A 21,654-nucleotide genomic window follows, 5' to 3' on the forward strand; every position below is an offset into this window, starting at 1 on the left:
ATAGACGCACTCCAATAGTAATCTTTTCCGACAGTAATCTTTTCTTCTATTCCCCTTTCTTCTCAGCTCATCAGTAATCATCTTTTTTTATTTTTTCCAGTTCATCATGTGGCCAGGAAGCTCTTCGGGCTCACCTGATCTCCGGGAGTCTATTTTTAGGGACTTCTATAACCTTTTAGGGCACCCTCCTAGTCCTGCGGAGTTATACGGGTATATGACGAGTATTCTAAACACCCCCAGGAGTCGGCACTACAGACTCCATACCACCCCACACCAGCTGAGATTACCCCAGTGGAGTCAGCACAGCCCAGCTAGCTACAGAGCCGAGGCCCTTCTTCCATGTCGTCTTATGCCCCTTCCCCCATGCCGTCTTATGCCCCTTCCCCCATGCCATCTTATGCCCCTTCCCCCATGCCGTCAGGAGGTCCTTTTGTCTTGTAGAGCCGTCGACGTACTCCTGTGCAGTCGAGACTCGGTTCTTTAGCTACGAGTGGTCCACATAGTCCCGTGCAATCTCTAGCTACGAGTGGCCAGTGTACTAGCTCGACACGACACGGTAGCAGGCATAGTAGTAGGGAGAGTGGTGGGGATGCATGGCACAATGCTTTGGGAGGGGTGGTGGTGGGGACGATGATGATTCAGATGATTTAGACATGCCTCCGGGTGATGGTACGATCTTCTATGACATCACTCAGACAGGAGGCATCTTGATGGATGCACGGGGGAAGGACATCATGGCCTTCATGCGCTCTGTAATTGCTAACAACTATAGAGATTGCTTTATCCACTACAAAGACTAGCCAAAGAGGTTGGCTGATGAGACCCTCGCTGCTGTTCACTCTAGGTATCCTAACCCCCCCAATCGTCAGTTCACTGATAAATGGGCCAAGTCAAAGATTGTTATGATACTTGGCAATAAAATATCTTTGCTTAAGAGGCAGGCACTAGTGGAGCTTGCCAGGCTCGAGAGAGGTCAACCAGCAAGGGGCCCGCCCCACACCGCTCACAAGCGTGAGTGGAAGAAAGCAATGAAGTTAGCAAGGGAGGACCCCAGTTTGCAGCACGTGGAGGCACAAAGGATCCAGATGGAGCAATATGGAAGCGTGCATTTTGGAGCAGGGGGTGTTGAATCATGGGAGGCCCAATTTGTAAGTCTCGATCTCAAATTATATTGCTTATGTAGTTTATTAGGAGGTTGTTTCTTTGTACTAACCCCTCTGCAAATTGTGTCATCTTACAGCTTGATATCGTGGGTAGATACCCTAGTACTCTTGTTGAGACTGCCTACCACCACCACCATCATAGAGGAGATTCATGGAAGCACTTCTATCATGATGGGTTGATTACTGAGGAGCAGTATATCCGGGCTACTGGAGCAGTCCCCGAGGTATTTGAAAGTATTTAAATAATGTCAATATTATAAGTAAAGATTTGATTTTTCATGCATTGATATATGTTGTCCCTTGTTTACAAGTCCCTGCACAAGAGGACGAGGAAGAAGACAAGGAAGGAGGCGGAGAAGGGAGTGGGGAGCATGGAAGGGAGCGAGGATGTGGAGAACATAGATTAGTCGTAGAAGTAGTGCTAGCTACTCTTTTTTGCACTTAAAGCCATTGGCTTGGCTTCGTGCCTCTTGTATATACACTCCTCTTATTTTTTGTACTTGAAGCCACATGACGTGGCTTAGCTTTGTACTATATGTACATACAAGCACTTTTTGAGCTTTCAATTTTATTGCATTTTAGAGTTGTAATGTTTTATTTGGAATTGTAATTAAAATGTGGTTGGCTGTAAGAATTGAATTACACAATGTGGAAATGGGATTCTTGTAACTATATAGCATACACAACATACATAGCATTCTGTAAATTTTTAAAAAAAATATTATGTAGCGCATCTATCAGTGCGTCTATAAACATGTCTATATATGTGTCTATCTGTTCGAGAAGCATCTATTTGCGCATCTATAAAGGGATCTATAAGACCGTTTATAAATGCATCTATACATGCGTTTAACGATGCATCTATCTGTCTTTAAAATTTTTTAGTAGAGCGTCTATTTACGCGTCTAGATGCACGTCTATACACGCGTCTGTCTGCTATATAGACACACTGTTAGATGCGGGTCTCTAGACATGAAAATAGACATGCAAATAGACGTGCCCGTATGTTTTTTTAATAGTTCAGTAAACGCGTCTGTGTGCGTGTCTGTGGGTGCTTTGTCTTGTTATGTTTCCACAAGGAAAATTTTGTAATTAAAAACTTTTTTTTGCAATTACTAAATAAAAAACAATAGTGGGGCAAAACAAGCTTGCTGTGGCCCTGTTTAGCCCCACTAATGTTTTTTTAAATCTTCTGTTAATTGTCACTATATAGCGACATTTACCAGTGTCGCTATATAGTGACGTTTACCAATGTCGCTATATAGCGATGTTTATTAGTGTCGCTGTATAGCGATGCTTATATAGCAACCGTTCTTTTAATTCGATGCTTATAGCAATGTAAATAATGACCTTTGCGCTCGTCAAAAAAAAAATTTAGTGTAAAAAAGGTCGGTATTTTCATGGGAAAAGGGCCTATGCCTTGTAGTGATGGTGGTACGTGATCCAAGTCGCACCACAAAGTAAGAAATTTTTTGAAGATAAAGATGTGGATATGGAGATGCCACTACCAATGCTGGATCCAATTGATCCAGATGAATTTAAAGAAGAAGATGAAGATCACAATATGAGCCAAGAGGAAGATGTGCATAATGACATCATATAGGAGGAAGATGGAGATCACGATATTGAGGAAGAAGAGGGCGATCATCAAGAATCACCCGACTTTATTGAAGAAGATGATCAAGTCTATGGTGAACGTACGATGCCAGAGTATGATGATGATATAGGAGATCAACTCAGTATAGAGTTGGAGATAGACTTGTTTGGGTGTGCACTAGACTTGGCTCAGGATGAAGCCAAGTCTCAAACATGGACATGAATATATGAGCTTCAAACTTGATGTACATGCTCTTGTACTTTTATTCTTTCAAAGGATCAAACATGTATGAAAAAAAATTTTTTGGTCATTGGGTAAAACTATCTTTAAAGGTTGGTATGGAAAAAAAAACACTCTATGAAACGTCACTATATAACAACCTTATACAAGTCTGGCAAGTGTCACTATATAGTGACACTTTTTAAGCCCGCTTTGCATACCGACGATTAGCACCCCGCACGTGCTAAACGTCGGTGCTTAGCCATCGGAATAAGGCTCATGTGTAGTAGTGTGGTATTTTGTCATCTAGAAAAGAAATACAATTTGTGTTAATAAAACTACAAAGGAGTACTCTTCAAACTGACTTGTATGCCAGAGGGCCTTTCGTGTTTTGATTTTGTAGGTGTTCCAACTTCCAAAATGCCTTTTGTGTTTTGGTTTTGGGATTATTCTTACAAGAATAGATCAATTTCCTTAAACTAAGGTGGACCACAATGGATTTGAGAGAGAAAGAGGGTGCAAGCTAAGGTTGCTTATGATGTAAGCTTATAGCAACAAGGGGAGGTGGATGATTGGTAGATCATGTTTGTAATGTTCTTAATTTTTAAGTGTATTTCCTTTCTCTTTCATACATTGTTCTTCACTTTTAATTATCTCATCAATCTTAAAATCTAATGTACCTTTCAAGTGGTGATGATGTCTTCTTGCAAAAAAAAAATGGTGATGATGTCAAAGAGGATGATGTGTCAAAGGGGGAAGATGCAATGCAACTTCAATTAATTTCAAAGGCCTCATCCATCTACATTTGTAATTCCAAAAGTCCCAAATATTTGTGAAGTGATACTTGGAAGGAAAAGGAGGCAAATCACAGGGTCATGAAAAACCATTGCAATTGCATTTTTTCCTTCATGATGGTGAGCATGTGTCCCAGTATATGATGCATCAAAAATCAAGTCAATCAAAGGCATTAGAAGGTATTTAGTTTTGGAAACATGATGGAGAAGGTAGAGCAACACCGCCATCATGAATTCTTAATGCTAAACACATACATGAATGGAAAAGGTCCCATAACTTTGGGAATTAATTAGCTGCCATGTGGAATATTGGAAGTCCCATCTTGGTAACACCAAAGTCAAGAGTTGATACTCAAAGTGGATAGAACATGTGATTCAATATTGGGAAATATTTATTTCTTGCATCGAGAAGTCCACTATATAGCATGAGAAGCTTAATCATGACTTTTGACCAAAGAGTCGATGGATGTTAGCTTGGTTGATAATGGAGTGGAAATAGAAGATGTTGAGACTATGGGATTGGAACACATAAAGTATCATCATGCTTGCATATTGTAATAATCCAATAATAGAACTCAAAATGAAGGTGGATGTGAAACAAAATTATTTGATTTTGGTCATACCATATCCCATTTCTCTAGGTGTTGCATTGTCACATATGGATTAGAAAAAGTCATCTATTGATTATATGAAGCAACTTGTGTAGTATTGAACTCTAATCTATAGAAGAAGGTATAGTAAGGCAATACAATATTAAAATTATTGGAGCAAAGAGTGGCAATGCATTGGGGATGAGGAACGTTGGGAGCACGTGGATTTAGTAGTATGGAGTTAGAGCATAGTTAAAGTTCCAAATAAAAGAAATAATGATAGAATATCCCAAAGAAAATTCTTGAAAGCACATGAGAAACTATGGAAACAATGATATGATATTAATGATTTTCTCTTGGATGAATAGTAAAAATGCATGCAAAATTTAATTTGTTTCATATTCATGGAAAGTTGATTTATAATGATTGGACAGGCTCATGAGCTTCATAGCCTTAAAAACTTGGTCTTTTTATGGAGCAGCCTTTTGTGATCACATTATATGTTACAATACCTTTTACTTATATTTTTAAACAAAATCAAAATACAAATTTGCTAATGAACCACAGTGATGAAGTTGCTTAGAGCATTAAGTGTTTGAAACCCATTGTAGTCATCACATGATGCATTAATTTCATTCATGCAATACTTTGCAATTAAAGCAATATCATACACTTTCAATACATAGTACATCATAAAAAACACAACAGGAATCACAAGAGTAATAAAGATGTAAGTCAAATTGAGTTTATGTCATTTGAATGCACACAAATGCCTATAGTTCAATTTGGTCAAAAACATTCCATAAACCATGAGAAAACATGAAAGAAGTTGCCAACATAGAAAAACAATGGTCGATTATTTCAAGCAAGCTGCCTTGAATAAAATAGATATAGAATAGTGCATTGTTCTGCTACTAAACCAATTTGGAGAGTCCCAAATTAACGAGATTTTTTCAATTTTCCTAATATGTCCTTAGTTGTACTCAAATTCTATTTCTACAAAGGTAAGTTGCAAATAAATATCATCATGATGGCATCAGATCCATGGACCTTCCATTCAAAAATGCAGTGAGGAAGGCGAGTGCTTGATTGGGCTTCAGAATTGGTACCATATGGCCTGCACCTCGCACTGTTGCATAAACTACGCCATCATAAACTTGCATCCAACCCCCTACCTGTATGTAAAATTATTAGCCAAAAAAGAATAATAAGAGGACTAATAAAAAACGGGATGTTTCACCTAGAAATATTAAGTATACAATGTGGGTTCAAATGGAAGGGTTTTTAATTTAAAATTTTAAGGTAAACTTATAAATTAGTATTTACATATGGATTCTTTTAATTGAGTTCTCGAGGGGGCACTTCCAAATTTGTACAAGCATAGCACTTAGGTTCAATACAAGGGACTTTAAAAATATTTTTTTCGCACATTTTTTTAGACATATAGAAGGTTACCATTTAAAGGGAGATTTCATAGATTGAATAGAAAAAGGATGTTTTATTCATGAAAAATACAGAGGAACTTTTCAATTAGGCCTTCAATGGACATGATACAAAGGATTTACATATAGTGAACGCCTCAAGATTGAATTTTGAAAAACAATACTAAGTTTGTATACAAAAATGTGTCTTTTTATCCATGGAAATTTTATAAATAAGATTTATCATTTTTTTATAAAATACTCATTGACTATATGCCATATCTAGGGATTTTTAATAGGTGATCCCATGAGTAACAAAGCAAGAAAGATACAAATTAGCATAGAGAAAATTATTTACCTATTGTAACATTTGCTTTTATTTGCAAGAGGATGAAGATGATCATGCTAATTGGAGAGGAAGATGATCTAGTTAAAGGGTAACTTACATTGGGAATTGGGTTTGTGCATGATTCTAAATGACATGACTCAAGGTATCCCAAGAAGAAATATGGGAAATTCGGAAATGCCATGGAGGATCTATTTTTGGGGTTTTTTGTTCTAATGATTATGCGTACATTTGTAATTTGTCATCTATATTTGTGGCTTTAAACAATCACAAATGTGCTCAAAATCTTCTATCGGGCAATGGCAAGAATAAACATATCCGCCCCCCACACATGTGTGCAGCATGTGTACGTGCACGTGCACACACGCACAATCCCATAAATCTTCTATTGAGCAATGATAGGAACACACATCCCCCTCCCCCCCCCCACAACTTCTGTGTAAAATCAATATTTCCCGATGACTCCCCACTATTTAATACATTTTCTAATTCTTTTCAATTGGGGACTAGTGCATAGGATGTTTTATGATCCAATATGGGAAGATGAAGAGAAATCAACTAAGGTGAAAAAATCACGAATTTCTCTTAATGCGAGTAAATGTAGCTCCCTTGTTATACCACCTACCAGCCTTAAAGTAATTAGGATTTTTGGCGTGCCCTCAATGGGTAAGCCTTGGTAATTGTTTGGCCTCCAAAGAGAAAAATCAAGTATTTAGTTATTTTTATGTTCATTTTTTTTGGGCATCCATTGATTGGAGGAGCATGTATGAAATTCTCCACCTTTTTCTCTCTCTCTCTCCTCTTCTTCTTCTTCATCCCTTCAATCCTCCACTTTTTTCTCCCCCGCTCTCTCTCTCTCTCTTCTTCTTCTCTCCCCCTCTCAGCTTGCAATTCGCCCCAGCTCACCATCTAGGGCAGGCCACATGAATGAAATTCATCTTGTTTTCATGTTGGAAGATTTATTGGTGGTGAATTGGCTGCTACAAAAGGCTTCACAACGATTATCCTCCTCATTGAATTCACGTGCTCATGGACCACTTAAAGCTCAGGCAATTGCAATTGGCTGTTCACCCATCGGAGCTAGTTGCCCGCATTTGTGTCCCGTGGGATGCCCCGTGCTGCTGCCTGTCAGCCCGTCCTAGATGGCTATGTGTGTGAGTGCGTGTATGCAGAGTGGGGAAAAAAGAAATCACCTGCTCGTCATGGTACCACGGATACCATTCTCTCTTCACTGGCAGCTTCAATGCCTCCACAGCGTATCGTGTGGAGATCACCGGCACCCTTGCATCTGTGTCGCCGCTGTCATTTTGAAACCTCCAAACGCATCGATTACACACACATATAGCACGCGCAAGTGTGCACACTGAGATGCACACACAGGACTATTCGGAGGAAAACACGCGATCGTACAGTTTTTCACTAGACACATCTTTGGATGGAAGCGCACCTGTAAATCCATATCCTCACACCCTCCTCCACAAGCTTCGTTAGCGTCCGCAGCATCGACCGCGGTGAATCTGCCCAGAAATCTAGAAATATATCGCTTCACACCCAACAAGCCCACGTCACGTCTATCAGACTCGCTCCTGCACGCCGTTCTGCCGAATTCGAATTGTTTTTTCTTCGCTTGTAAATAGTTTCACTTACTTGCAATGCGACCACATCCCAGGTATGCCCGTGATGTTTGCATGCAACGCTCTTTGAACGTCTCGTCGGTTGAAGTAAGTCATCACAGCGTTGTCCTTGCATGGATCATATCTATATCTTCTATGGACTCGACCCTGAAATAAGAGTGTAACATTTCGATTCTTAGCTGGTTGCAATTGTTGCTTCTCCATCAGGCTGAATCTTATGAAGAAGAAACCTCTGATATTCTAGAAGGAACGTTGAGAGTCCATCCGCAAGGAAATGGATTAACGCTAAAGTCTGATAAACGTTCGAAACTGCTGCTATACTAATCTCCCACATAGCTATATTGATTCCAGATACCAAAAGATCAGAAGACAACCCCTTCAAAATTGGCCTGCAGTCTGAATGAAAATGCAAGAAATCTCAGAGTTGAGACCACCAATTAGGACGAACTGTATCAAAAGATTTCTGGATTGCCTGTGCTTTAGCTGTCTGGTTTTCCGCATTATTCAGGCATCTGTCCGTGTACAAGCTCAGGATGTCCACCGGCTGAAACTTGTCATAGATAGAGTTCACCAAATCGTTGCAAGGTTGTGATAAATCCTGTTCGTCAAACAAGCCGCAGGCTTTCACAGTGTCTTGGTAGGTCTGGTCCGAAATGACAGCATGGCTCCATGCATACTCGACGAAGCCCTTCCTTTCCGAAGCATCATCCAAGGCCGGGTTGCCTATCTAGCATTTGGTCCATTAATTCGTTGATCAGACGAGCTTGCAAAAGCAACGAAAAACTTGGCTCCATCGCTCTAAGTAAAAGATTACCATGAATCCTTTTAGGCTGATTGGCGGGTACTGATCAAGCTTGTTCCTGTCGGAAATTAATTCTGCGAGCTGCGGCACATAGTGTCCTTGCGTATACGTAGTCATCAACTCACAACGTTATGAACAATACGGTAAGAAGTCCATCGAAAGGAAGTTCCAAAATCACGGGTAGGGAAGGCATACCTCCGTAGCTTTCGCCAGAGAGATAGAAATCGCGGGTCTTATACTCAGGAAAGCGCACAAACCAAGCAGTTAGGAACGAGTATGCGTCCTCTGCTGCAGATCCGGCCCAAAGCAAATGGATAATCAGAACTACCAGAATAGGGTCTTGCAAAGAGAATTAATACACCGAAATCCAGCGTCGAAGCACAGACGATTTGATCATCGAGAGCTGAAAAACCTGCAAGCGCGTCACCAAATTCAAAGTAATCCGACGACGTGTTGCTGTACGAAAAGCCTACGCCTGCCGGCGACTCTAAAAAGAGAACGTTTGCTTCTGCACGGCATGTAAATTCCATCTGTCAACTAGCTGTTTTAGCTCACACTGAAATTAACGATGCGCAAGCAGCTGGCGATTTATATTACCATTGTTCCAAGCGAATTTGTTGTATACAATGCTTTCTCCGTTCGGTGTCACGCGGAAGGGTCCGATCTCTTCCGCCTCGCCATACCCAACCGACGAACAGCCTGGACCTGCAACTCTGCATATCAGTTGTGCCCTTGTAATCGGTCATGCTCTTGTAGCCTTGAAAATCAATCCACACTGCGCTATTGCTTGATTCGCTAATTGGATATTGTGAATCGTGATGGTCGATGACGGCTACAAATTTTACCTCCATTTAGCCACAGCAGCAAAGGTTTCGAAGGGGCGTCGGAAATTGCTTCAATGAGCCAGTAAAACAGCGAGCGGCCGTGGCTAGCGTTTACGGTTACGTAGCCGGCATATTGCTGGAAATCCACGGGAGGCTGTGCCGGAATCCTAACCACGCGGTCAGCTTCTCTTGCTTCCACATAGCGCTGCTCTATCGAGGCTGCCACTGAAGTGGAGATGACAATGAAAGTAACCAACATAGCAAGAGGAGAATGGACTGAATTGAGCTGCAAACGCGAACGATGATCCATGAGAGATTCACCGTAGCGATCTCTCAGCTGGCTTCGAATTTCCAAATTAATTTCGATGGGAAATCGAAAAGCAGAAAACGTTCAGGCTTTATCGATCGCAGACAGTACCAGCGACGTTTTCCTTCTTGCAAGCAACCTGCGGCTTGCCTGTTGCGAAGCATCTTCTTAGAAATAGCTGGGGTTTCTGCGCGCAATCATGTCATATATTCGGCTAATACATTGCCATTTTTAATTTGTCTCATACTTTCCGCGCATATCTGGTGTTTCCAGTTTCCGCCTTTGATCTGATTGTGAATTCATCTCATGCTTTCTTCTTTTTCTACGCCAAGAATCAAGTAGCGTCAGGAACGAAAATAATTTTACTTACTCCTTCTGGGTTTCAACATATACCGTGCCGGCTTGCACAGGCGATACTCCAAAACTTAAAAATCCTAAAATTACATGCAGCAGGATGTTTGCATCTGCATATAAATTCTAATTTCCAGCAAGTAACCACCGAATCTCACAAAGTCTAGTAGATCGTACAATCGCAAGAGGATTGCGACATTCCAATTATGAATTGCGCACAAACGCATCTCAATCGAATCGGCCAATAGTTGGATCTGCAAGCAAAGCGAGAAGGCCGAGTCAATTGTTAATTGGTTCACAAGAAAAAGGCTCAAGAGTCAAGAAGCAACACTATGCAAAGAAATTCAAGAGCCTGCAATTTTCAAGGACTGAAAGCTTGCAACAGGAACCTGATGTGACATTAAGAGATGCTAGTGAGCGGTGAGTTGCATACGCTTATCGATGAAAAGAGGTGCGCGTGCTCTCTTGCAAAGGTAAAGCTATGAGTGGCCAGCAGCCGCATGTCAAGCAAGAGAATCTATGATGCAATCCACATGAGGTTTTTATAACCTCGGCCAATGTTGAATGAACATGCAAATTACCATAAATTGACTGGCAATATAGCTAAAAAGTCAGATTTTAATCAATGGTTTCCTATGAATTGACAATCCAACAAGTTAATTTAACATTTTAACACTAATCCCACTAATGGCTCCCCCATGGGAGCTTTTCTTCCAAGTTCAACTAGATGCTAAGCTTATGTTCTCTTTAGAACCTTGGACACAAGCCTCTCATCCAAGAGACACAACTCCATGTGTCAATTGCTAGCCAGCCATGTTGGAGCACCTACCCACCCATGTTGATACCTTTGCCTCAATTTCTCGATAACATTTGCAATTATAGAAAATGAAGCCAGACATTGATTGCGTGACAGGGATGCCTATCTAAGAAGAACCGAGTGACAAAGTGCATATGGAAGTAGATGATTAGGCAATATTAGTAGGGTCAATGTTTGCTTGGGTGTAGCCAATCGCAAAACTATTTTAAAGGCCACAACACGATGCACATTTGGGTGAATATTTGAATTTTACGTGAACCCACGCTCTTGTCGCAAATTTTTTCAACATCATGAAGGCGCACTAGCGTAATAATGAGACGCAATCTATTTGTTTAAAACACTGCATAGCTCGACACACGGCATCTCTGCACTATTTCACACAGCGCAGTCTCTGGCCTAGGCCACGTGACCACTTATCATCGCGCCGCCTTTTGTCGCATCTTTGCCACCTGTCACTGGGCACCGAAGAGACCACCGCACTGGTTCTTGGACAATCTATCATTCTGAACACCGTTGTAGCGTAGTCTCTGTCCTGACCACCTGTCGTTGTGTAGCGTTTTACCGCATCTTTGCCCACAGCCCATGTAAATCATAGGTTGGCTTGGAGAGACCACAGGGCTAGTTTTTGGCAGAATAATGAGACACAATCTATCATCGCCCAGAATTCAAGGTTGTCTTAGAGAGACCACCGCGTTGGTTCTTGGAGTTATAGCTCTATTACCTTATTTTATGTATTAGAGGAGCAGGTCTATGACAACCAGCACGCTAGCAAATAGAAGGAGATCTATAACAGCCACCGCATTGGTCCTTGGAGTTATATATTTATGTACTAAGGAGAATGTATTCCGTTGTGTAACCAAGCAAAATACAATTGACAATATGGCCTTGGAGGGGTCCCTTGTAGGGGCAAGGACCATATCGACATGCATTATATAATATCCGGGCAAGGGCCATATCGACATGCCATTTCTATCTAGTGGTATCCTGGATATTATATAATGTATGTCGATATGGTCCTTGCCCCTAGAGTAAGGTCCATATTGTTAATTCTATTTTTTGAAATTTTTATTGTATTTTTCTAGATAGATCTCCATGCAACTACAACGGTGGGTCGTTGGAGTCATTTTAGTACTATTTTGATCATAAACCAAGGAAATCGTAGTCATTTTTTCCTGGTATTTTAGTCCTTGTTGCAGTAAATATAAATGAGGGCAAACGGATAATTTATCGAGTGAAAATTGAGAAAAAGAGATTACAATGTACATCTATATTGTCCAATAACACGTATTATAGAAATTAAAAACTTATACCGAGCAAAAATTGAACAGAGGATCTTACATTTATAAAACTCGGCAATTGCTGAAAGCCTTAAAGGCACAACTAGTGACCATAACCATTCAAATATAAAAGTTAACAACAGTGCATACTAAGAGCCTCAAATTGAACAAAAAGAGATTACATAAATGTAATAAAAACTCAGCAATTGCTGAGAGCCTTAGAGACCAAAACATTACATCCAATGAGCAAAAAGATTGTTGAGAGCCTTAGAGGCCAAAAGATTAATCCAGCCATTGCTAAGAGCCTCGTCTGAGCAAGAGGGAACTTGTACAACTCAGTTTTCCACCAGCCTAGCCTGTTACATTAAAACAATTTAGGGATCCAAAGGAGGATATGATGGAGAGGCCGAAGACCCTATGCACATTGCCAGGACTCAAATTACGGTCCCCCCAACAAGTCGAGAGTACTATGCTCTGAAAATACCGAGGCCTTCGTTGACATCTAGGGGAACCCATACAACACAGTCATAAAGAGGCCCTCTGTGAGCATGTCATCTAAAGTGGTGACATGCAGATGTGGGGGGAATCAACTGTGGGAACGAGGGTCTCCACTAGTGCTAGCATTTCTACTCCAAGTGAGTGCAATGCAATCACCTTATATGAATCGAAGGCAAATAACGTTGGGATTATAGAGCATCGATGGGGGCTGGTGGTACACATGGTGATGATGAGTGGGTGAGTAGTAGATGAGCAAGGGAGCATATGAGTGATCAGAGTTGGAGGAAGGAACATGGACCAAAGTAGAGCAAGGGCGGAAAAGAGCAAGAGGAGGGGTGTGGAGCAAAGTAGCAGAGCGTGTGGAGAAAAGTAGTAGAGCATGGGCAAATGAGAGCAACGTAGTAAAATGCTAAATGCCACGGATCTTATATATTAGAAAGTTCGAGCCACCATGGTGGCTTTAGCCCGGGGTTCCATCCATATTAATTGCAGGCTACCACAGTGGAGTCTTAGGCACCACCTTAGATGGGCTGGTAATCATGAAGCCATGTGGTGGGTAAGTAGGCCACTCCGGTGGCTGGTAGTTCACTGCCAGCCTGGTGGAATCTTAGCCACGACAAACATGGCTAATGAGAGCCACCACCATCGGGTAGTAATTCCCACAAAGGTAAATCATGAAGCTCTAATCACTCATTACCATGCACTCTAGTTCTATACTGAGCATGTGAGCTCGGTGACTGGTAATTTTTACTACACTCGTAGTGATCATGCATGCTTAAGCCCGATGGTGGGTAAGCAATGGCTAGTAATTTTAACTGCCAGCCCAGTGGAATCATAGCCACGACATACGTGGCTATAATCACTCATTACCATGCACTCTAGTACTCTACTGAGCATGTTGATAGTGAAATTGAGAGAGGGAGAGAGATAGGAATGCACATGATATAGCTACCTATACACTAAGTGTATTGACAATGAACATGAAGATATACATGTGAACCCCTTAGGGTTAGGGTTTGCCCCTATGCCCTATGTGGATAGTGCAATTTACACTATCTTTAACACCCCCTCTTAAATTGCACTGGGTAAGTTGAGGGTATGCACATGTACAAGACCTTTTTGTGGATTTCGTTTGGTGCGTATGCTAGCATCCAAAACTGAAAAGAAATCAGAGTAGTATGTGTGTATGTGAGCACAGTGACTATGTAGCGGAAGCATGTACAATGAGTACAACTTACGATCCTATACATAACATGGATTTCCCTCTCTTAAGTTGTGGGTCATCCTTCGCCTTTGGGACTAAAATGCAAAAGATAAGCCAAAAGTAAGAGGTAGGAAATATGCAAAAAGTCAAGTCCACTTGGATCAAAGGCTGGTCGATCAAAAGATGACTGCGTGAATGACAGTATGGCTGTGTGCTGAACATGTCAAGGCTGAACATGTCATAAGTCACCTTGGACTATGCAACTACTATGAGGCATCTGGATGGGAAGCTAGTCGATGTACTATGGCGATGTGATCCAGGAGGTTGTGACATACAAGGATGTCACCAACACAAAAGAACTGACAGAAATGTGCAAGGTATGCTGCAGTAATATAATCTCTGTCGAATGATGCGGGGTCAAAGAAGACAACATAGTCAGTGTGGACAGAGTGATCTAGGGGTAGAAAATCTGGGGCCGAATGTGCAAGTATGATACACTGCTCTGTGGAAGAATAGGCCCATAAAACTGACAAGGTATGGTAACCTGTCAAACCTATATACTCAACTGGCATGAGCTAAAGGTCATCTGTTGTGTGCATGGCTAAACATCTGGAATCGGCATGGGATGCAATGTCTGTCATAGGCGCGTCGAGAAGGATCTGACAATAGAAAGGCCTAGAAGCCTAAAATACAATTGTGAAAGCATAATATGTCCCTAAGGCATGCGTGGTGCTGAATGCTAATGAAGGGATTGATCTGTAGTCCTAGATCCAACCACTAAGCTACATCAAGTATGGACTGTATAAGACAGCCATAAGTGCATGCTGAAACACTAAGTCTCCCCCCCAGGTTGCGCTATGGCTGTACCTGCTGATGTACACTGCACTGATGGAGGACCGCACTGATGCATAGGTGTCCTCGTGCTCATGAATGATATGCTGATCGAAAGTGGTGGTGGTGATAACTGGATCCAAGGATGCAATGCGGCATGAGTGAGCCGATGCTAATATGTCCTAAAGACTGATCTGCTATTCTAAACTGCTGAAGGGAGCTAAGTCCATGTTATGCTCCATGTCAAAGGTGAAAGCATCAGTCACCCGATGCTGGAATGGAATCACCTGAAGAGATGAATGCGCTATGGCATTTATCTCTGCATCCATGCGAAAGAAGATGGGAGTGCCTCTTACTGAGGACTTACCTGCTGAATAACTGCATGTTCATAGGTGAACTCCTACTAAATATTTGCATTTGTGTCAAAAGATGGAGTCGGATCCATGCATAAATGTGATGGTTATACATCACTAGAATCAGACTGTGCTGATGTAGATGAGACCGTATTAGGAAAAAAGGGAGCTCATTTTGGGGCCCTGAGAGAAATTCACGATTTTTTCATTTTTCTTTCCTCTAAAACAATAAAATATGACATAACCCCACTGACGTACGGTGGCTCTCCGGGCCTTTTTGGCCTTTCCCGATGTCCGAGAGCCCATTTTCGGCGTTTCAAAAGTCTTTTTGGGGGTTTTGGCCCGCTGCATCAGTGATGTCAAAAATACCAAATTCTGCACCGTACGTCAAATATAATAAAGAAGCCAGAATTTATAGCAACCTCCGCTAGATCCACATGTACAGATTTAGCCCCTAGCTGATTTAGTACAACCTCAGGGTGTGGATGAAGTTGTCAGGCAAGAAATTCAAGAGATACACGCAGCCAAAACAGTCCCGAATTGGTTGCTTCAGACTCTCAGGGAGAATAAGCTTGAGGCTCCATTGCCTGGCAGGACTCGTAGTGCAGTAAGGCACGCAGGGGGGGCTCTTTCAGTTGAATCAGCTTATGCAACTACTCTTCTTGATGAGGAGGAGCTTGAGACATTTGAAGAAGCAAAGGATAATGTGCATTGGATGAATGCCATGCGCGATGAATTGCAGTCCATTCATAAAAATCAGACTTGGGATGTCATGGATTTGCCACTAGGCAAGAATGCCATAGGTACACGTTGGGTTTTCAAAGTCTAAAGAAAGCCATATGGGTTTTCAAAGTCAAAAGAAAGCTGTTGGATGCCTCTTTTATCTCTACAATACACGACTTGATATTCAGTTTTCAGTTTCTCAGTTGAGCAGGTATATGCACAGCCCAAAGATTATGCATTGGCAGGCTATAAAACACATCTTCCGTTACTTGCAAGGTACAAAGTCTTTTGGCTTGATGTTTCCCAGGGGGTGACTTGTAGAGGCATGCTTACAATGACTCAGATTGTGTGGGGGTTAAAGGTCACTGTGCCTTAACCCCAGTTATGTACAATACTCAAACACATATATAAATGAATGAAAAAGAAGATTAGGGTGGTTCTGCACCCACCAAAACTTGTGTGGCTCTCTGTCTCTCTCTCTCGCTCTCTCTCCCTCTTCCGTTCTTGCTTCCGTTGAGAGCACTCTCAACTGGTATCAGAGCCGGGGTGATCTAGCTGAGCGTGCGTGAATGCTGGAAGCTCAGCAGCTCTGTGGGAGGAAGGAGAAGCTCTGTGGGAAGCTTTATGGGTGACTTTACTTGCATCCGAGTGTGCAGAGACCTTGTAGGAACCTTTGGAAAAGTCACTTTGGCTTTGCGAAGTGGTTTCGAGAGCCTGTTAAGAGCTTTCAAAGAAAAAGTCGTTTTTTTAGCTTTTCCCTGTTCCGTTCGATGACAGAGACTCTGTATTGACTTGTAGAGGCAACTATTGCTTGCTTTTGGTGTCCACATTACTTCAGGAGCTTGGAAACACCTTCATTCTTGAATCTGGGATCATTTCAGTGGATTTCTGACTCACTGTATCAGTTCCTGCGTTTTTTGCCCGGGTGTTGGAACTCAAGTTTGGAGCAACCATTTGCAGATCTGTCAGTTCCGGTGGACTCAGGAGGTCCTAAAACTTCTATGTTGCTCATCATTCGCACTCCGGTGGAGTTTACAGATAGCTCTGTTTCCAAAAACGTTTTTCAGTCCGTGTGTTGGACCCAGTGATTGAGACCACGGTTTCCAAAACCGTCTGTCCCATTGTGTTCCGGATGCCCAAAAACCCCTACCTATCAGTTCTTGCGTGATTTGGTGGAGGATTTTCAGAGTTATAAATCTCTGTGTATTCGATTTCGTCTCTCTGTTGATTTATGCCACATGGCAGTGGATAAGTGTTGACTCCCATTTCTCACTCATCGGTTGGGATTTTGGAGTTCTGGCAGAAGAGAGATATTTGCAGATTTTCTTGCTGATTCCGATTATGCAATGGCGCCCATGTTTTGAGGCATCTCAGGTCCTATTTTCAGTAGCGCTCATTACCGTGGGACTATGATTTCTTGAGCATACCTTATGCAGATCACTCTGGTTGCAGTTTGAGCAGTGTGCGCTCATTCGTGGTATGCATTGGGTTGCAGTGGATGATTTACAGGCCATTTGGATGCATTGCGGTCCTTGTTGGATGCGCTGATAGGCCCAAATTGCCTTGTGGGATGCTATTTTTTATGGACGCTTTGCACATGGATGCTATTTTAAGCTGAGGGACAGCTTTGACACATTGCAGGTGATGCACTGATAGTGCTATGCTCTCTTGGATGGGACATTATTGATGCATATGCCAGTGGACAGTGTTTATGCTTGAGTCATTTGGCACTTATTGGCATTTTCTTTTGGGCCAGATTTGCTCATATGGATGCATAGTATATGCACATGAGTCAGATGCATCTTTTGATGCTTTGAGCTTTGAATTTTGGTGATATTTCAGTCTATTGTGGCATACACATTTGGTGCACCTAGTATTTGGTGTGATTCTCTCTTGCAGGTACTAGCATTTGGGATTTTGCTTTATTTGCATCATGGCATCCTCTTCCATGCCTGAAAAGGAGTTTTTCAGCATTAAAAAGTTTGATGGGATAAACTTTTCTTTGTGGAAAGAACAAATAAGGGATGTGCTTATTCAAAAGAAGCAGATTAAACCCTTGGCAGGGATTGAAGCTAAGCCTGCAAATATGTCTGAGGATGATTGGAATGAGTTGGATGCATTAGCAAAGTCTACTATTAGACTTCATCTTGCAGAGTCAGTTTATTTCACAGTAGTAAATGAGCAGACTACGGAAGATTTGTGGAAGAAACTGTGTGCCACTTATGAGAAGGAAACTGCCTCTAATAAAGTTTACCTCATGAAGAGGTTGTTTGAGCTGCAGATGAAGGAAGGGGTCTCCATTGCTTCTCACTTGAATGAATTCAATATTATTGTCAGCCAGCTTCAGGCTCAGAAAATGAATTTTGATGCGGAGACTAAGGCAATATTTCTCTTATGTTCATTGCCATCCTCATGGGATACCTTCCGTACAGCTGTCAGTAACTCTGCACCTGGTGGAGTACTGAAATTTGATGATGTTGTGGTAGCTTGTTGTCCGAGGAGATTAGACGGAAGTCTATGGATGGCAACAAGCAAGATGCAGCCTTAAATGTGCAAAGGGGCAGATCACAGTTCAGGGGGAAGTCCCAAGAAAGAGGGAAGTCTCGTAGCAAATCCAGGGCACGGAACATTGAGTGTTACCATTGTGGCAAGAAGGGCCATATGAAAAAGGATTGCTACAAGCTGAAAAGAGAGCAAAAGGATAAGAAAAAGAATGCAAATTGGGGTGCAAATCAAAAGGAAGAGAGTCCAAGGGAGGACAAAGGAAAAGTGAAGATCGAGGAGATCAATGCAGTCACACGTGATAGTGACAATGATGTTCTCTTCATGTCTAGTTTATCTGCAGAGTTGCTTGCCACTTCAGATGATGCATATTCCCAGGATTGGATTTTGGATTCTGGTGCTTCATTCCATGTTACTCCCCATAGGGAATGGTTCTCCACTTATGATAGTGGAAAGACAGGTTGTGTGCATCTTGGAAATGACTATGCATGTGACATAGTGGGAGCAGGTGACATAAAGTTTTCTTTTGCAAATGGGTCTGCATTTGTTTTGAAACATGTGAGACATGTGCCTAAGCTGACCAAGAGTCTTATTTCAGTGGGTCAGCTAGATGATGTTGGTTTTCACACCACTTTTGGCTTTCAGAGTTGGAAAATTCAGAAGGGCTCTATGCTTTTGGCCAGGGGTGCCAAGTGTGGGACTTTGTATCCCTTACATGTATCAGGGGTATTTGATCATGTTGTTGCAATAACCGAGCAGCCAAGCACTTCTTTGTGGCATTGCAGGTTGGGGCACATGAGCCAGAATGGAATGAAACTCTTATGCCGTTTGGGTTATGTACCACATTTGAGTTTCTCTGATTTTGAATTTTGTGAGCATTGTCTCTATGGGAAGCAGACTAAATCAGCCCATAAAAGAAGGGGAAAGAAAGAGTTTGAAATGCTTGATTTGGTGCATTCAGACGTATGTGGTCCCATGCCTACACGGTCATTAGGCGGGGCTGAATACTATGTGACATTCATTGATGATGCAACTAGGAAAGTGTGGGCTTATGCTATAGCTCGGAAGAGTGATGTGTTCCAGGTATTTCAGAAATGGCTGGCCTTGGTTGAGAATCAGTCAGGTAGAACGCTTAAATGCCTACGGACTGACAATGGTGGAGAGTATCTCTCTCATGACTTTCAGCATTTCTGTGATACTCGTGGGATTAAGAGGGAGCTTACATCCCCTCGTACTCCAGAGCAAAATCCAGTTGCAGAAAAGATGAACCGTACCATTCAAGAAAGGTTGCAATGCATGCTTTCCAATGCAAGTCTTTCTGGTGGTTTTTGGGCTGAGGCAATGAAGACTGCAGTACATGTGATCAATAGATCACCTAGTAAGAGTTTGGATGGTGGTATTCCTGAAGAGGCATGGAGTGGCAAGAAGCCCTCTTACTCTCATTTGCATATATTTGGGTGTGAGGCATATGCACATGTGCCAAAAGAGCTTCGAAAGAAGCTAGATCCTAAGTCTAGGAAATGCATCTTTCTGGGTTATGGTGAAAGTGGAGAGATGGGCTATCGTCTCTGGGATCCAGAAGCAAAGAAGATCATACGCAACCATGATGTGGTCTTCAATGAGAAGAAGATGCATAAGGCACCCATGAAGGATGTGGAAATGAGGAGAATCACTTTCCAGGATATGAATCCACCTGCATATGTTGATAGGCAGCAAGCTGTCCATGCACCAAATGTGCAAGAAATGGTACAACCAAGTACTCCCACAGGTATACAATCAAGGGTAGATGATGGATCATCTATTGGTGGAAATGATGAGCCAAATGTGGCTGATATGCAAGTGGGACAGCAAGCTGAAATGCCATTGAGAAGATCATCTAGAGTGTCTAGACCGCCTGATAGGTTTGTTCCAGGGGTAGACTATGTGATGCTTACTGATTGCGGGGAGCCTTCTTGCTACAAAGAGGCTATGATGCGTGAGGATCAACGCAAGTGGGAGTATGCTATGCAATCAGAGATGAGTTCACTTATGAAGAATAAGACTTGGGACTTGGTTTCTTTGCCACATGGAAAGAAAGCATTGCCATGTAAATGGGTCTACAAAATGAAGGTCACAGGTGATGATGTGCCTAGGTACAAGGCCCGTTTGGTTGCTAAAGGGTTCAAGCAAGAGAAGGGTGTGGACTTTGATGAGATATTCTCTCCGGTTGTGAAGATGACCACACTTAGATGCATGCTTGGACTAGTGGCATCAGAGGATATGGAGCTTATGCAAATGGATGTCAAGACAGCTTTCTTGCATGGGGATTTGCATGAGGAAATTTACATGGTGCAGCCGGAAGGCTTTGAAGAAAAGGGCAAAGAGCATTTAGTTTGCAAGCTAAAGAAGAGTCTCTATGGTCTTAAGCAAGCGCCTAGAGAATGGTATCAGAAGTTTGATGCTTTCATTCGGTCCCAGGGTTTTAGGAGGAGTGAAATTGATCACTGCCTCTACACTAAAAGGGCTAAGGATAATAGCCTGATAATCTTGGCACTATATGTGGATGATATGCTATTGGCTAGCAAGAATACTTATGAGCTAGATGCATTAAAGGCCAAGTTGCATGAGGCCTTTGATATGAAGGATTTGGGATTTGCAGGTCATATTCTTAGTATGCGCATCACGCGTGATCGGAGTAGGAAACTCCTTTGGCTTTCACAAAAAGAGTATGTCACAAAAGTATTGCAGCGTTTCAATATGGAGGGGGGGAAGGCAGTGAGTACTCCATTGCCTCCATATGTGAAACTGAGTCATACAGATAGTCCCAAATCAGATGAGGAGAGGGCCATGATGGCCAAGGTTCCTTATGCATCAGCAGTTGGGAGTCTTATGTATGCTATGATAGCTACTAGACCAGACATTGCATTTGCAGTGGGAGTTGTTAGCTGGTATATGGCTAATCCAGGAAAGAGGCATTGGGAGGCAGTTAAGTGCATCATGAGGTACATGAAGGGTGCCAAGGAGATGTGCATTTGCTTTGGTAAAGGAGACATGCGTGTACTTGGGTACACAGATTCAGACTATGCAGGGCATGTGGATAGTAGGAGATCCACTTCTGGTTATGTGTTCACCTTTGCAGGTGGTGCAGTGTCGTGGATGTCTCGCGCACAGAAGTGCGTTGCTTTGTCTACCACAGAGGCTGAGTATGTTTGCAGCCACAGAGGGTTGCAAGGAGGCTATATGGCTTGATCGGCTAGTGGGAGATTTGGGGATTCATACAGGTGTACCGACATTGCATAGTGATTCCATGAGTGCTATTCAGCTAGCACGGAATCCAGTCTTTCATGCAAAGACCAAACACATTGAGGTCAGGTACCATTTCATCAGGGAGGTACTTGAGGACAAGCGCATAGAGCTTGTCA

General features: G+C 42.2%; 1 protein-coding gene across 1 annotated transcript; it reads right to left on the reverse strand.

The window, feature by feature from the left end:
* Positions 1–5,388: 5,388 nt before the first annotated feature.
* On the reverse strand, positions 5,389–15,334 carry LOC147900200 (putative serine carboxypeptidase-like 23). Its single transcript, XM_087376599.1, has 12 exons — positions 15,287–15,334; positions 9,809–9,884; positions 9,412–9,615; positions 9,164–9,271; positions 8,979–9,074; positions 8,762–8,854; positions 8,579–8,664; positions 8,213–8,491; positions 7,778–7,911; positions 7,578–7,673; positions 7,324–7,444; positions 5,389–5,538 (listed from the first exon to the last, which is right to left on the reverse strand). The coding sequence occupies exons 1-12, from the start codon at positions 15,332–15,334 to the stop codon at positions 5,389–5,391; spliced, it is 1,491 nt and encodes a 496-aa protein (XP_087232725.1).
* Between the last annotated feature and the right edge of the window lie 6,320 nt (positions 15,335–21,654).

Source organism: Dipteris shenzhenensis, chromosome 7 (assembly GCF_047967505.1).
Source record: "Dipteris shenzhenensis isolate YYH24624 ecotype China chromosome 7, Dip_SZ_1.0, whole genome shotgun sequence".
Lineage (NCBI taxonomy): Eukaryota > Viridiplantae > Streptophyta > Polypodiopsida > Gleicheniales > Dipteridaceae > Dipteris > Dipteris shenzhenensis.

What these genes read in the sequence shown, in the direction of transcription:
- LOC147900200 (XM_087376599.1), bottom strand. Translation starts at nt 15,334, where the DNA reads ATGGGCTCTCGGACATCGGGAAAGGCCAAAAAGGCCCGGAGAGCCACC. An exon ending in ATTTGGTGACGCGCTTGCAG is followed by an intron (nt 8,855 to 8,978) that starts GTTTTTCAGCTC and finishes CCGGATCTGCAG; the next exon opens with CAGAGGACGCATACTCGTTC. An exon ending in GGGATGTGGTCGCATTGCAA is followed by an intron (nt 7,674 to 7,777) that starts GTAAGTGAAACT and finishes TTGGGTGTGAAG; the next exon opens with CGATATATTTCTAGATTTCT.